This window comes from Coregonus lavaretus, assembly GCF_964263955.1.
Source record: "Coregonus lavaretus genome assembly, chromosome: 20".
NCBI classification, from domain to species: Eukaryota; Metazoa; Chordata; class Actinopteri; order Salmoniformes; family Salmonidae; genus Coregonus; species Coregonus lavaretus.
In genome coordinates this window covers 27,470,945-27,487,185 of record NC_140007.1, presented here as the reverse complement: position 1 = coordinate 27,487,185, position 16,241 = coordinate 27,470,945, and the positions used below count along the sequence as shown (strand labels likewise).

Sequence of the window (16,241 nt, the reverse complement as noted above, 5' to 3'; positions counted from 1 at the left end):
AGTTGTGGTCGATCCTCAAGAGGCGGGTGGACAAACAAAACCCCACAAATTCTGACAAACTCCAAGCATTGATTATGCAAGAATGGGCTGCCATCAGTCAGTATGTGGCCCAGAAGTTAATTGACAGCATGCCAGGGCGGATTGCAGAGGTCTTAAAAAAGAAGGGTCAACACTGCAAATATTGACTCTTTGCATAAACTTAATGTAATTGTCAATAAAAGCCTTTGACACGTATGGAATGCTTGTAATTATACTTCAGTATACCATAGTAACATCTGACAAAAATATCTCAGAACACTGAAGCAGCGAACTTTGTGAAGACCAATACCAATACTACCAACTTTTGTACGACTGTACAGTACTTTTCTTTGCATTACTCAGGGCTGTAGTACATGCTTGTGCTCTTGTGCAGTTATTTGACTAGTTTTTTCCGCAAGGTAGGAGGGTTTGCCACGTCTAAACCTTTGACCAGGTATGTTATTACTGCCCTGTGGGGAACATACAAGTCATCTCTCCTTTTTACCTTATCGTTCTGCCCTCCATTCTCTCTAATTGTTAGTCAAAGCTGCCTGAGTAAGATGGCTGACGTATCATTCTTACTAGGAGTAACAAAATGGCTTGTTGCTCTATAGGGGAGTTCATCTCCCTCCAGCTCATCACACTTTGATAACCTGTCAGCCCGATAGGCTATACCGTTGGACATGCCTCACGCTACTTTAAATCTCAAAGGTTACAAGCCAGTCTGTTTTTGTTAACTGCGTTTTGCGCTTATCGGGGATATAAGAGTTCAGGCAATCATTCCCACAGACAGGGATTTCTTTGCTGTGTGGTAATCTGATTTTGTGTTTCTGTGTGTGTGGATCCTCTGACTGTTGTTGCGCCTCTGATGAACTTTGAACTACGGCCCTCTTGATTGAGTCAAGGCAAATGGAGGATGGGCTGAAAGCATATTTTCGAGAGGGGACGGGTTGGGAGGTTAGATTTTGTGTGGTCAACTAATCTAATTAGTGGTCACAAGATGACACACCTTGACCCCAGTCTAAACAGAGATACCATACTTCATCCTGTCCTGTTTCGGAGACCATAAGCACTACAGTTCTCTTTTTAGTTTGCTCTTAAATGTATGTTATCTATTAATGTAATGACAGTCACTTACTGTTGAAGTAAATAAAAGATTGATCAAAGGGAAAGTTAGCTTAGGTCCTAATAATACATAGCTAGTAGAATTCAGATGTACATTCCACCGTGGTTGAGAGAGGAGTGTGGACAGTCGTCATAGTAAAGCACTGCACTACTCAGAACTGCTCAGCTCAGTTATGCTGCTATGCAAGTTTACGCTCCTGTTATTCATCCCTGCGAGGGATTTGGGGCCCCCCATACCACTCTAAACCACAAGTAGCTTTTTTCTCTCTCTCCCTTCTCACTTTTTTCAGCCTGCCAACAACATGGCGGTCTATTCATTTCCAGCCAATGCCGAAAACAAGGTCCAAAGTTCAGTCGCTGCAGCAGTGTGGATCTGGGGCAAGGGATTTTTTTTCCAGGGATAATGTTCTTTTTTTTATTTTCATTCTATTGCTTTGATGAGTAAGAGAATAATATTAGTTATCCAGGGCTGCTTAGGGAAGCCTGGTGATTTCATTAGCATATTATCCGTTTGTACAGCTGGGCGTGTGTTGAACCCTGCTCACTGTGCCCATCGTTAAACAACCATGTCTCTGCTGCAGAAGTGCCCAGGATTGATGGCTGGGCCCGTATGCCACCATGCGCTTTTTCCCAGACGTGTCACGTGTGTGCATCTCCCCCTTGTATTACCCTCGCCTGCACTTAGCTCAGCAAGAATAGGCCGCCCACCTGCTTTTTTTTGGCCCTTCAGCTCAATTCTGCCCCTATGATTGTTGCTTCAATAACATGCACAACAAGTGAGGCGGCACACAATGGTGCTGTGACCTGATCTGTTTTTTAGCGTGTAACTAGGGTGCGGTTTCACCGACCAATCAGAGCAATGCGTCCATGGGGGGCACGTTAGCCAATCTGAACATTGTGTGTGTATTTTTCGGAAGGCCTGGGAAAGGCTTCGCCCCATCGTTGGGTTTTATGTCTGTGACTAAATGCGACTCACATGGCCCCTTTCCTATGGCCCCTCATCTTAATGGTTTCTGGGTCGTTTGCTCAATGTGCGAGCGTCCGGTTAGATAACATCAGCGCTTTCTTCCCTCTTTTTGATGTTCTGTAGCTGTGCTGTAATGTGGAGGTTGGATGTTTCTCAGGTCAGGTCTGGAGTGACAATAGGAACAACCTGTACTCTGTGTAGTGATTGGTGACTAAACTAATCATCCTGATTGAATAGTGTAACAGTTTAGCCGAATAGTTAGGTCCCTGAGTAGCAAACTCCATTGCACAGCATCGTAACATTCAACCTAGCCCAGGGCTCCAGACTGCGACCATTTAGTCGCATTTTGAAGCAAGGAGAGGCATATTCTTGATACCATTTGAAAGGAAACACTGAGGTTTGTGGAAATGTGAAATTAATGTAGGAGAATATAACACATTAGATCTGGTAAAAGATAATACAAACAAAAAAACACGAGTTTTCTATTAATTTTTTTGTTCCATCATCTTTGAAATGCAAGAGAGAGGCCACAATATAATATTGCAGTTTAGGCAGCAGTGTGTGCAAAGTTTCAGATTGATTCAGTGAAGCGTTGCAATACTGGACTATTTTGTATCAAGTCTGCCCAAATGTGCCGAATTGGTCAATTGCTATATTTTCATGTACATAACTATAGAGAACATACAGAAATGATATGGTAATACAAACTGTAAGTTTACACACTCCCAGGAATGTCATACATAATGGATCATTAGCTTATACACCAACTTTCACACATCTAGATGGCTGTGCGGGGTGGGTGTGGAGCCAGAGACAGCAGGGGTTCAAACTGTAGAACCCAGTTCCTACATTTGAATATATAAATTGTTTTTTTCAAACAAAACTGTGCTACATTTTATCTCTGGGACCCTCAGGATGACAAATCAGAGCAAGATTAATCAATGTAAGTACATTTACCTTCAGAGGTGAATGTATCAAACCAGTTGCCGTGATACGTTTTTTGTTGTTGTGCACTTTCTTCAAACAATAGCATGTTTTTTTTTCACTGTAATAGCTACTGTAAATTGGACAGTGCACTTAGATTAACAAGAATTTAAGCTTTCTGCCCATATAAGACATGTCTATGTCCTGGAAAGTTTACTGTTACTTACAACAGTCATGCTAATCACATTAGCGCATGTTAGGTCAACCGTCCTGTATACGGGACACCAATCCCGTCGAGGTTTAAGGCTCTACTGGAGGATGGTTGGCCACCCTGAGTAGCCTATAAAATATTGCAACATCACAATTACAACCAAATACTTTTTTTCTTTATAAAATAATTCCCCCCAGGGCTTGAAATTAAGGGCGTCCCGTCGTCCCTGGGACGAGTATAAAAAAAAAAAAAAGATGCCTAAGACCGCTCAAAACGCACTCTGGGACAGTTCTGGGATGACAGATCCCAAAATCGTACAACCACTCCACATCAACATATTTTAAAGCAATGAGGCTGACTCAACAGATCAGAACATTTAGCTTAAAATGTTGACAGTTGTCAAAAGCTCACCACACTTGTGAGCGGTTTCATGTGATGGAGATAAATATCTGTTCGAAATAAAGAGGGGAGATCTAAAGATGCGTCAACTAGCATGGGTTACTAATATGACTAGGAATGTGCCTTTGGCTGCTGGAATATAAAGTAACATTGATTTGAAAACCTATAGAACATGAGAGAAATTTCAATGACATGAGGTGTTTATTTTAGAAAATGACCCTCAACATGTCTATAGTCATATTTTGGCTAGGCTACTTTTGAAATAAGGTAAGACGTGCTTCATAAAATTACATAAAACGTCCAGGTTTTAAACAATTACGTTTATGGTTAAAGTTTCAAAATGCTGACTGCCACCTCTCAGATTCCAGGTGGGTGATGTGCGGTGCGCAAAAGGCGCTTTCCTTCACTCTCCGGTCTCGTGACCATTTTTGATCTGAACGAAACGTGCCTCGAGTATGTTGACAGAATCTTTCCTTTTAGACGTTAATGTTCATTATATTTGTCAAACATGACTGGCGTTTAGCCTATATGTATGTAATTAAAAGTCTCATTTAAAGTTTGGCTACATTTTCTGGTGCCTCATGTCTGCATCGGTTTTGGACATTCCGTTCGGACAACTTCAATCTATATTCTTGTCTGATATTTTTTTAAAACTTGTCCCGGACCAGCATTAATGTCGAGCCCTGGGCGTCTAAAACCTTGATTTGGTCAAACAGTACGCGCAAATTAAAGTGCATTGATTCCTGCCGTGAAAGTGCCTGCCCCTGACAGTGCCTGCTGTGATGAGAGAGCTCCTCGCATTGCCTCTCCCTCCCCTGTGCGATGTATTTAGAGGGAGAGAAATGCATTCTGATTGCAACATTTCGAAATGCAATCGTGGGAAAAACTGTTTTTATATGCTGTTTTGAGAGAGGAGTGTCTCTGCTTTCTGTGAGTATGACACTTTATTTCTCAACTCTCAATATTGTGCCAATGACACAGTTTTAAAAACTGCTATCTTTGAGATGTAGAGCGTGCAAATGTATTTTTTGGATATTACTGCTAGATTAATCAACTACACAGCTAACTATCAGCAATATTTACAGTTAGCAATCTAGCTAATGTGTTTTCAGTTTCCACTTCCTCAGGTCTTGAATTATCCACAAATGAATTAGCCTATTAGCTAGTGCTCAAAAACATTACGGCAAATGGATCTCTATTGAGCAAAAACAATCAATCTCAATTCTGGAGCCCTATTTTGAAAGTAGAATATATCAACAATAACCTAATTGTCAACCAAACATTTATTAAAATCACTCGTTTAGGTTGCACATCCAAATTACTTGAATCATGCATTCCTGCTTGGACATGTTTGATAAAACATTTTTTATCATGCCATCTCAGTAGTCTATTTTTCAACAACAAAAAATCTCACTGAATGCCTTTATAAGGTGATTACTAATTAATGGGCTGGTGCCACCAACTGAGAAAGTTAGTCTGGAGCCCTGACCTTTCTTTTTATTATCCTCTCGGTGTGAGACTCCAGGCAGGCCGTCTTTCACGGTCAGAGGTCTGTTGTGGAACATCAGATTTGTGATGGCAAGAACTCACAAAGAGAAGACTGGCACTGTACTACTTGTTAGTGGATGGGGTGTGTCAAGAGACCAGAGGACATAGATGCAGTCAAAGCAGGGTGGAGGATCCATGTTTCATCTCCTGACCTGCATAGATTATATGAAACTAGCTTAATATTGTTGCTTTATTGCGCTTGTTCCATTTGTTAACATAAGAGCCCACATCCAGTGAAATAGCATACATTGCTGCATCACGTGTTGATACAGTTGGATGTTTACTGGGTGTTAAGCATCTGCTCAAGGACTAAATGGCATTGACCTGACTGAGATTTGTGTTCATGCTCTATTCATTACACAGCACTGTTGGCAGGTGGATCATGTTTAGAAAGAAAGCGATTTTCCCCATGTTGTGGCGAGTTCAGAGAATTGTTTTATTGGACAACCGGCACTATCCATGTCAAAATTACAATTTAACCAAGCTACAAGGCAAGCTAACAAAAATACAACAGATGTTGAAAGTGCACACACACTGACATTGACCCAGCACTATTAGGAATGTTAGTCCTAGTTTCCATTCAGCTCTGTGTTTGGGGAGGGATGGTGCTTAAAAGCCTGTGTTTCAATGATTGGCACAATGATGGGGAAGCTCTGGCCCAATCCTAAATCGACCCCTAAGACCTACTCCCTATGCACTTGTGGAGATCTGAGTGGATTTGACAGGTGTAAGCAATATGGTAATAGTTCCTTTTGCCCTCTGATTTGCTAGGGTGTAGGGGCTTAGGGGTTGATTTTGGGATTGGGCCTCTATCTCATATGAGACTGGCAAGTGGCAACGCTGGACTAGTCTACCATTGGGGCAGCCTGACTTTATATTAGGCACCTCGGTCTCTATGCAACTATTTGCCAGTCAGAGTAACAACCTAATGATTGCTTCCAGGAATAGAGGGGGACTTGCTTCGCCAGTCCGCATTATGTTTTCAGCTTCTAGCTAAAGAAAAACAACTTGTTTCTGCTCTGGCCCTGTGGTGAGCCATGGACGAAAACACTAAATGGTCAAACCAACCAGTGTCTTTGTCATCAGAGAAACAGATGACAGCTGTTCAATTATTCACATCTTGGCTAAACCTTGTTGATTTCTCTAGTGCAACGATGAATAATGTTATGGCCTGTGGTTGGACTATTTTGATTATAGTGTGTAGCCCATGTTAATCAATCAACATCCTGCGTCTGCGTTATTGAATCCCCATACAAATACAGTGCGTTCTGAAAAGTATTCAGACCCCTAGACTTTTTACACATTTTGTTACGTTAGCCTTATTCTAAAATTGATTAAATCGTTTTTTCCCCTCATCAATCTATACACAATACCCCATAATGACAAAGCAAAAACAGGTTTTTAGAAATTGTTGCAAATGTGTAAAAAAAGAAACTGAAATATCACATTTACGTGAGTATTCAGACCCTTTACTCATTTTTACATTTACATTTTAGTCATTTAGCAGACGCTCTTATCCAGAGCGACTTACAGTTAGTGAGTGCATACATTTATTATTTTTTATTTTTTACTCAGTACTTTGTTGAAGCACCTTTGGCAGCGATTAGAGCCTCGTCTTCTTGGGTATTACGCTACAAGCTTGGCACACCTGCATTTGGGGAGTTTCTCACATTCTTCTCTGCAGATCCTCTCAAGCTCGGTCAGGTTGGATGGGGAGCGTCGCTGCACAGCTATTTTCAGATCTCTCCAGAGATGTTCGATCAGGTTCAAGTCCGGGCTCTGGCTGGGCCACTCAAGGACATTTAGAGACTTGTCCCAAAGCCACTCCTGCGTTGTCATGGCTGTGTGCTTAGGGTCGTTGTCCTGTTGGAAGGGGAACCTTCACCCCAGTCTGAGGTCCTGAGTGCTCTGGAGCAGGTTTTCATCAATGATCTTTCTGTACTTTGCTCCGTTCATTTTTCCCTCGATCCTGACTAGTCTCCCAGTCCCTGCCGCTGAAATGCTGCCACCACCATGCTTCACCGTAGGGATGGTGCCAGGTTTCCTCTGTGACGTTTGGCATTCAGGCCAAAGAGTTCAATCTTGGTTTCATCAGACCAGAGAATCTTGTTTCTCATGGCCTTTGGGTGGCTTTTGGCAAACTCCAAGCGGGCTGTCGTGCCTTTTACTGAGGAGTGGCTTCCGTCTGGCCACTTTACCATAAAGGCCTGATTGGTGGAGTGCTGCAGAGATGGTTGTCCTTCTAGAAGGTTCTCCCATCTCCACAGAGGAACTCTGGAGCTCTGTCAGAGTGACCATTGGGTTCTTGGTCACTTCCCTGACCAAGGCCCTTTTTTGGTACCCTTCCCCAGATCTGTGCCTCGACACAATCCTGTCTCGGAGCTCTACGGAGAATTCCTTCGACGTCATGGCTTGGTTGTTGCTCTGACATGCACTGTCAACTGTGGGACCTTACGTAGACAGGTGTGTGCCTTTTCTAAATCCAATCAATTTAATTTACCACAGGTGAACTACAATCAAGTTTGTAGAAACATCTTAAGGATGGTCAATGGAAACAGGATGCACCTTGGCTCAATTTCGAGTATTATAGCAAAGGGCCTGAATACTTATGTAAATAAGGTATTTCTGTTTTTAATCTTTAATACATTTGCTAAAACCTGTTTTTGCTTTCTCATTATGGGGTATTGTGTGTAGATAGATTATTCAATTTTAGACTAATGCTGTAACGTAACAAAATGTGGAAAAAGTCAAAGAGTCCGAATGGTTTCCGAATGCACTGTATGTACACGCCCCTGTTACACATGGGTCATTACTTGCTAAATAAGAATGTATTATTACTGTTTTTCAGTCTAATGGTTCAGAATTTGCTAGTACTATATATTGAGAAATGGCATGTCCTTGTTTTCTATGTGTATGGGGGTTATTGGTGTCTGGCATTTTGACGGGAATGCCTAATCAGTAGGGCTGGGTAACCTATATGAAATTAATTCAAATCTATGTTTTTGCGCGATATTCCAAATGCCTGTATCGCAATAATTTGTATTTGTTACATTTTTTATTGAGCATTTTATGTCCACTTGTTCTCAAGCTGTCTTTTTGGTCTCATCTCCTATGCTCTTTCTGTGCTTCCCATTTACACCAGAGATCCTCTGTAGCTCAGCTGGTAGAGCATGGCGCTTGTAATGCCAAGGTAGTGGGTTCGATCCTCGGGACCACCCATACACAAAAATGTATGCACGCATGACTGTAAGTCGCTTTGGATAAAAGCGTCTGCTAAATGGCATATTATATTATTATTATGATTATATAATGACGAGATTCACATGTCTCCGCCCTAACAATGGGAGTCGTTGTCCCAAAGGCGGGAAGGCAGGCGACAAGTTTAGTTAGGCCCAAAATAAGCTCATAGAGACGCATTGGGCTAATGTTGGACAGATTTTAGCACTTTGCCTCTTCCTCTGTGGTTTACACACAAACCAAGCCCTTCCCCCTACCACTCAAAACAACAAAGATTAGAGATCACTTCTTCGTCTCTGACACGCTGTTTAAACTATTTGCATTTGAGGTTTGTTCCAACAGAATCGGTCATTATTTTATTGTAATAGTGAAGTTAACCTTTTCTAACGATAACGTTTTTATGTCTCAACTCCTCAAATTGCGCGCAGAGCAGACACTACTAAAACGAGAGTATCAGTGAACACTGATTCTGGAAAATGAGTGCTCAGTTTGTCGCGCGCAGCATTGCGGTACCACGTGCCGTTAGCAGCATTTTAGCCAAATACTGTTGTACTAGCTGTCTAGTCTGTTTTTATAAATGTGCAACAATAAACATAAAACACAATTATATAAGGAATTGGCAACTCAGTCTTATTCTGAGAAATAAGGTAGGCCACTTGATTTCAACATCTGAACAAAGTGGACAGGCTAACATGCTGTTCAAACAGTTAGGGACGGACAGAAGGGTGTGTTCATAACAATTCAACTGTTCTGCCTTGTTAGCTAGCAATTAGATCCAAGTTGGCTAAACTTTAAATATAAGATTAGCTGACTACTCACAAGCAGGTGGTCTTGTGCTTGAGAGATTGTTTATATACTGAGCTGAAATAAAAGATTGCAGACATTTTCCATGTGCACAAAAAGCATATTTCTCAAATTTTGTGCACAAATTTGTTTACATCCCTGTTGTTAATTAGCATTTCTCCTTTGCCAAGATAATCCATCCACCTGACAGGTGTGGCATATCACGCAGCTGATTAAACAGCATTATCATTACACAGGTGCACCTTGTGCTGGGGACAATAAAAGGCCACTAAATGTGCAGTTTAGTCACACAACACAATGCCACAGATGTCTCAAGTTGCGGGAGCGTGCAGTTGGCATGCTCACTGCAGGAATGTCCACTAGAGCTGTTGCCAAAGAATTGAATGTTAATTTCTCTACCATAAGCCGCCTCCAACGTTGTTTTAGATAATTTGGCAGTACGTCCAACCGGCCTCACAACCGCACTGTAACCACGCCAGACTAGGACCTCCACATCCGGCTTCTTCACCTGCAGGATCGTCTGAGGCCAGCCACCTGGACATCTGATGAAACTGTGGGTTTCCACAACTGAAGAATTTCTGTACAAACTGTCAAAAACCGTTTCAGGGAAGCTCATCTGCGTGCTCCTCGTCCTCACCAGGGTCTTGACCTGACTGCAGTTTGGCATTGTAACCGACGTCAGTGGGCAAATGCTCACCTTAAATGGCCACTGGCATTCTGAAGAAGTGTGCTCTTCATGGATGAATCCTGTTTCAACTGTACCGGGCAGATGGCATACAGCGTGCATGGTGTCGTGTGGGTGAGCAGTTTGCTGATGTCAATGTTGTGAACAGAGTGCCCCATGGTGGGGATATGGTATGGGCAGGCATAAGCTACGGACAACAAAAACAATTTGCATTTTATCGATGGCAATTTCCTAGAGCTGGCCGCCCGGCCAAACTGAGGAGAAGGGCCTTGGTCAGAGAGGTGACCAAGAACCCGATGGTCACTCTGACAGAGCTCCAGAGTTCCTCTGTGGAGATGGGAGAACCTTCCAGAAGGACAACCGTCTCTGTAGCACTCCACTAATTAAGCCTTTATGGTAGAGTGGCCAGACGGAAGCCACTCCTCAGTAAAGGCACATGACAACTCGCTTGGAGTTTGCCAAAGGGCACCTAAAGGGGACTCTAACCATGAGAAACAAGATTTTCTGGTCTGATGAAACCAAGATTGTGCTCTTTGGCCTGAATGCCAAGCGTCATATCTGGAGGATACCTGGTACCATCCCTACGGTGAAGCGTGGTGGCAGCATCATGCTGTGGGGATGTTTGTCAGCGGCAGGGAGACTAGGCAGGATCGAGAGAAAGATGAACGGAGCAAAGTACAGAGAGATCCTTGATGAAAACCTGCTCCAGAGTGCTCAGGACTTCCCGACTGGGGCGAAGGTTCATCTTCCAACAGGACAACGACCCTAAGCACACAGCCAAGACAACGCAGTAGTGGCTTCGGGACAAGTCTCTGAATGTCCTTGAGTGGCCCAGCCAGAGCCCGTACTTGAACCCGATCGAACATCTCTGGAGAGACCTGAAAATAGCTGTGCAGCAATGCTCCCTATCCAACCTGACAGAGCTTGAGAGGATCTGCAGAGAAGAATGGGAGAAACTCCCCAAATATAGGTGTGCCAAGCTTGTAGTGTCATACTCAAGAACACTCAAGGCTGTAATCGCTGCCAAAGGTGCTTCAACAAAGTACTGAGTAAAGGGTCTGAATACTTATATAAATGTCATAAATCTTTTTTTTATTCTTTATTTTTTATATTAGCAACCATTTCTAAAAACCAGTTTTTGCTTTGTCATTATGGGGTATTGTGTGTAGATTGATGAGGGGAAAAAAAACAATTTAATCAATTTTTGATAAGGCTGTAAAGTCAAGGGGTCTGAATACTTTCCGAAGGCACTGTATCTCTGTTATGCGTGGGAATACATTGGAACAGATTTCCAAAATGTAAACCACTCTGAGCTGATTTGCTGGTGTTTTTAGTATTTTATGTCCCCCCCCCAAAATAAAATCACCCACAGGCCAAATTCAGCTCGTGGGCTGCCAGTTGGGGAAACCTGCCCTACAGGCAGGCTAAACCCAGTCTGGCCATGTAACTGACTGTTGAACTCACTTTCTCACGCCCCGTCAATCACAACCTCTTCCCGTTTCTCTTTTCTTTGGTCCAGCTTCCTCTTCCCTCTGTTCCCTGTTAGAGCTGCTTCATCCTCCTGGGAGGTCCCTAATTCCTATATGTAACACCACTAATAGGATATAATGTCTCTCTCTGCTCATCTCTAGACATACAGTGCCAGAGGATCTTTGGTTGTCAAAGGAAATTAGGCAGTGAGATTGAAAAGGGGTTAGGTGTGTTACCTCTGGTGTGCATTACTTCAGTAGTTTTTTTTAATTGACAGGGACAGATGGTGTGATCGTTATGTCACTACAGAGCCAATAACAGGAACAATCATCAGGGTGTTCTTCTTGTCTTGTGGCTATTCGCTTATGCTAATTTCCCAAACACCTGTCCCTATAATATGAGTAGCAACACATGCAACCTGTCTGATACAGCCTTGTTCACACACATGGGAAGGATAAAGACTGCGCCAGACCACTGCTAACCAACCACTCTCTCTCCTCTCTCATTGCAGTGATGGAGGCCATGGCTGTGAGTACCTCTGTGGTGGGGCCTGATGAGTTCGACCGCAACGCGCCGCGCATCTGTGGCGTCTGCGGGGACAAGGCCACAGGCTTCCACTTCAATGCCATGACCTGCGAGGGCTGCAAGGGCTTCTTCAGGTGGGTACTCACCAGGACAGGGCAGGTACACTATACATGGGATGGGATTGGGCTGGAGGGTCCAGTTTGACTTGGAACAGGAAGGGTTGTCCGGGGCTGTCTTCATTTTTATTTCCAGTTGCTTGCCCTAATGAACACAATGTAGTGGAGTAGCCTGTGGGGCTCCGGGGCTTATTAGGGCTCTATACTTCCTGCACAGAGGAGAACATACCACACTATCCGGGAATAAAAACAATGTGGTCTTTTGGGCAATACTAAAATAATAAAAAAATAATGCAAATCTGACAGCCTCCGATCCAAGCCAAACTAAACCAACCTCAACCTGGTTGTGCTGTCCATATGGAAGCGTATTACCTGGAAGCTTTTTAAAGCTAGTGCAAGCTGGTCTTTTGAGCAGGAATGGGAGAATGTGAGTATTTTTGTTTAAAGACAAGGAATTGGCCTAGAGGGGGTAACTTCATTAATGTAGCCAAGATCTGTCGTTTGTGGCTGTTATTTTACAGCAGAAGATGTCAGAAACCACAGCCTTGTTATAAACTTGTTAACCGTAAACCAGTTTAGTCGATCATAGAAACAAGTGCTCGCGATCAGTGCAGTTGCGTGAGTCCAACGCCACTGTGTATATCTTTACAAGTACAGGTCAAATAGAGTTTTCCATAGACGTCCGTTTCGCTGCTGAATTCAAAGCTGAGCTGTTTCCCTTCAATTTTTTTCCCTTTGATTTCTTGAAACCATGAAGAACATCAAGAAAACATATAAAACACTGTACGGTTCTAGGTTTATACCTATAGGGTTCATAGTGATCGAAGTACTCCTACTGCAGGGCAGAAGCACCCTATCAAAAGGGTTGGCCATATCATATCTCAGTCTAGGTAACTTTATGCAGCTTCTTAAAATGTAACCGATGTATATGGATGAGAGAAAGTGTCTACAGGAAAGAAGGGGGAAAAAATGCCAGACTGTCTTTCTCAGGCATTATGCTGTTCTCATTAAACTCAACCCTTCACTCGTCACTCTTGAGTCTCCCGAGTGGCGCAGTGGTCTAAGGCTGTGCCACTAGAGATCCTGGTTCGAATCCAGGCTCTGTCGTAGCCGGCCGTGACCGGGAGACCCATGGGGCGGCGCACAATTGGCCCAGCGTCGTCCAAGGTAGGGGAGGGATTGAAAAATCTAAAAAATAACGTATGCACTCGCTAACTGTAAGTCGCTCTGGATAAGAGCGTCTGCTAAATGACTAAAATATAAATGTAAATGTCAAGTCAGCTGTCCTCTCATGTCTAGTAGTGTAGTTTTCTAATTCCGTTTGTGTGTCTACAAATGTAATCCAGCTGAGTAATAATCCCATCTGCCTCCCTTTTTGCAAAAAATTCCAGTGTATGCAGCAAGGTTTTAATGTCTCTGTGTATATATGAATGTGCCAGTGAGCCAGGTTTTAATATCTCTGCCCCCACCAGACGCAGCATGAAGCGTAAGGCAAGTTTCACCTGCCCCTTCAACAGCAGCTGCACCATCACCAAGGACAACCGGCGGCACTGCCAGGCCTGCCGGCTCAAACGCTGCGTGGACATCGGCATGATGAAGGAGTGTGAGTGCTCAGAGACTGATTGCTAAATGGTCATAAATAAAGTAACTTCAGCACTTTAAGTGCTGGGCTCATGCTGGCTAAAGACTATTTACATGTAGGCCTAATGTGAAGAGCAGTACAGTACAATCTCCACTGTACAGCATGTTACTACCTTCTGTTTTACTGTACATTCATGAATAGTCATCGTTGCCTGGACATGCTCTTTATGTTGTCTGTATTTGGGTTGCATTCAGCCAGAAAATAGACCAGGGTTGTACTGTTTTACATTCTTTTTTTCTTTTCTTTTTTTATCTTTTTTTTGAGGGGGATGGATCAGCTTAATATTGCAGATAGATTGTATCTTCTATCAATGTAATTGTCTGCATCACTTCCAATCCCCCATGTTTTTTATATATATACTCCCTTTTATTACTTTTCAACTCCGCCATCCTTTCCCTACTTGGAGTAAATTAGTGAACAACAATGCCCAGGCCTGTTGTACATTCTTTACCGAATTAGAAAATATGTGGTTGTTTCAGAATATTTAGAAAAATTAACTAGCTAAATCATATTAATCCAGCTTTATGAAATACCCTCCACTTTACTGTGCTGGAACACCAACAAATCAGCATGGTTATGAAAATAAACAAGCTGTTCATTTTGAGGTGACAGAAAGAGGGAGGGGACAGAAATTAAGACCAGTCCAACAATGACACACTATCTCCGGCCTGTTACACAATGGTCCGACACAGATTTAATTCACCAGCAGGAGGAGAGTGGAGCTGCTGCCATGTAGCCTAGCCTGCAAACAGTCACAAGCCTAAATGAGCCCCCTGGAAAAGAAAAAAGGATCCAAACTGCTAAAATGGCCTCTTTGTCTACACAAGTGCTATAGGCCACTGAGTCATGGATGAGGCAGGAGCTGCCTGGCGCTGCATGCCCCAGTCATGTGGAGCTCACTCATGTAAAAACGATGTGGCACGAAACATTTCAGGCAGATGTGTGGAATGAGACTTGCGATTGGATCAGCGCGGCGACTGAGCAGTTGTCGAGCTGTGCTAAGCTTGATGTGGACACAAGCGGAAGCGGTTATGTAAAGTAGAATGTTGATGTTCTTTAAAGTTTGCCTGTTGGGCCTCTTTTTTTGGACTGTTACAGTATGTGACTCAAATAGCACTGTATGTTCGCATGAATAAATCATGTTAAATGCTACACGGAGATGTTTTGCACAGCTCTGTGTGTTAATGACAGTAATGACAGTTGACGTTGATGACCTGTGGGTGTAGTCTTAACACTGTAATTGGTCAATCCAAAGCCTTGCCCCTACAGTTTTTTGTTGCTTCTTCAAAGCACCCCTGCCATGCTGAGGATCCAGCCACGTTGTCCACAGTTGTTAGTGTGAGTGCCAAGACAACAGAGCAGGCCTGCCCACTCTGCGCAGCCTGCCAAATCAGTGAGCAGTACACAATTACCCATGCTCCCTTAAGCTACAGGGTTACCAGGAAAGCAGCAAGGAATAGCGCCTCTGTGCTCATTCTGCATGGAGGTGCCTCCTACCTTACTTTCTCTGAGTAATAGAGGGGTAGTTGTAGTGATATTGATGATATCCTAAAGTCGAGGTCCGCGCCCCACGGAAATCTAATTAGCATAAAAAAATTCCCATAAATCTGTCAGGTTAAGCTAGAGAAATATTATTTTGCATTGGATGCGCCGATGTCGCACGTCTGCGGTGAAAGGTGACATAGCTAGAGCAGTGTTTGTCAGACTATGAGACATCCCGAAAATCGGTTTGGCCTACAAACTATTATGACCTCTCTGTAAACTAGCCTTTAAGCTATGACTACGCTGTGTTGTATGCCATTGCCTCTTGAGTAAATCTGAGTTGAAGAAACGTTGTAGGCTATTCCGTTAGAACAACTAGAGCCTATGCACACGTTGTAATCAAAATTCTAAGGTTAATTGGTGCATTCCAAACTATCCTTTTGTGAGGCGCAGCTGGGAACTAGTTCTGTACGATGGCGAGTGGTGTGGTCTATAAAACATAATTAGAGGATCCTCCATTGTTTTAAATCTCCTGTTTGGGAACATTTCGGCTTCACAGTAGATTACAACGGCGATGGACAGAGTTGTGGATAAAACGTTAACAGTATGTCACCACTGCTCAACGACAATATCCTATGCAGTGGCTTGTTGTTGTCGGCCAATCACAAGTCCTCAAAGCGACACTACAGTCATAGAGCCTCCGTGTGTGGCAAAGCAAGTTAGGAGATGATCTAATCAATGGAAAATGGCATTAAAATGAGAAGGATAGGCTACAAGAGCCAACAGGTACGCTGCTACTTAATAACCTGAATGGAAGTGTTGTTATTTGGAACTGTAGGACAGGGAGAAAGCGCATGCAGCCTGAGTTAGCCAAGATAGCGTAGCTAGCTAGCTTCTCTCGGTTTGATGCAGTCAAGACCGGTACTACGTAATCATATTGAATGATAAATAACCTAGCTGTGACAAACTAGAAGTTAGTACACTAGCGCGAGTCTGCTTGGTATGGTTGGTTGCTGTCTCTCTCTCCCTCCCTCCTTGCTCCTGTATCACTCGCTCACAGTACTCACACCGCAAGGCCCCTCCTACAC

At 43.2% G+C, this 16,241-nt stretch overlaps 1 protein-coding gene across 4 annotated transcripts in view; it reads left to right on the top strand.

Annotated features, from left to right (window-relative positions):
- Positions 1-16,241, top strand: part of LOC311147482 (vitamin D3 receptor A) — a 95,160-nt gene that overhangs the window by 45,165 nt on the left and 33,754 nt on the right. For 3 of the 4 annotated variants that reach the window (XM_084184206.1, XM_084184208.1, XM_084184207.1), the window contains 2 exons: positions 11,900-12,047; positions 13,502-13,632. In XM_084184206.1, the coding sequence (XP_084040332.1) occupies positions 11,902-12,047; positions 13,502-13,632 (277 nt within the window). In that variant the 5' untranslated portion in view covers positions 11,900-11,901. Of the gene's footprint in view, positions 1-7,775; positions 7,812-11,899; positions 12,048-13,501; positions 13,633-16,241 lie in introns of those variants that run through there. The other variant, XM_084184209.1, reaches the window with a different exon arrangement.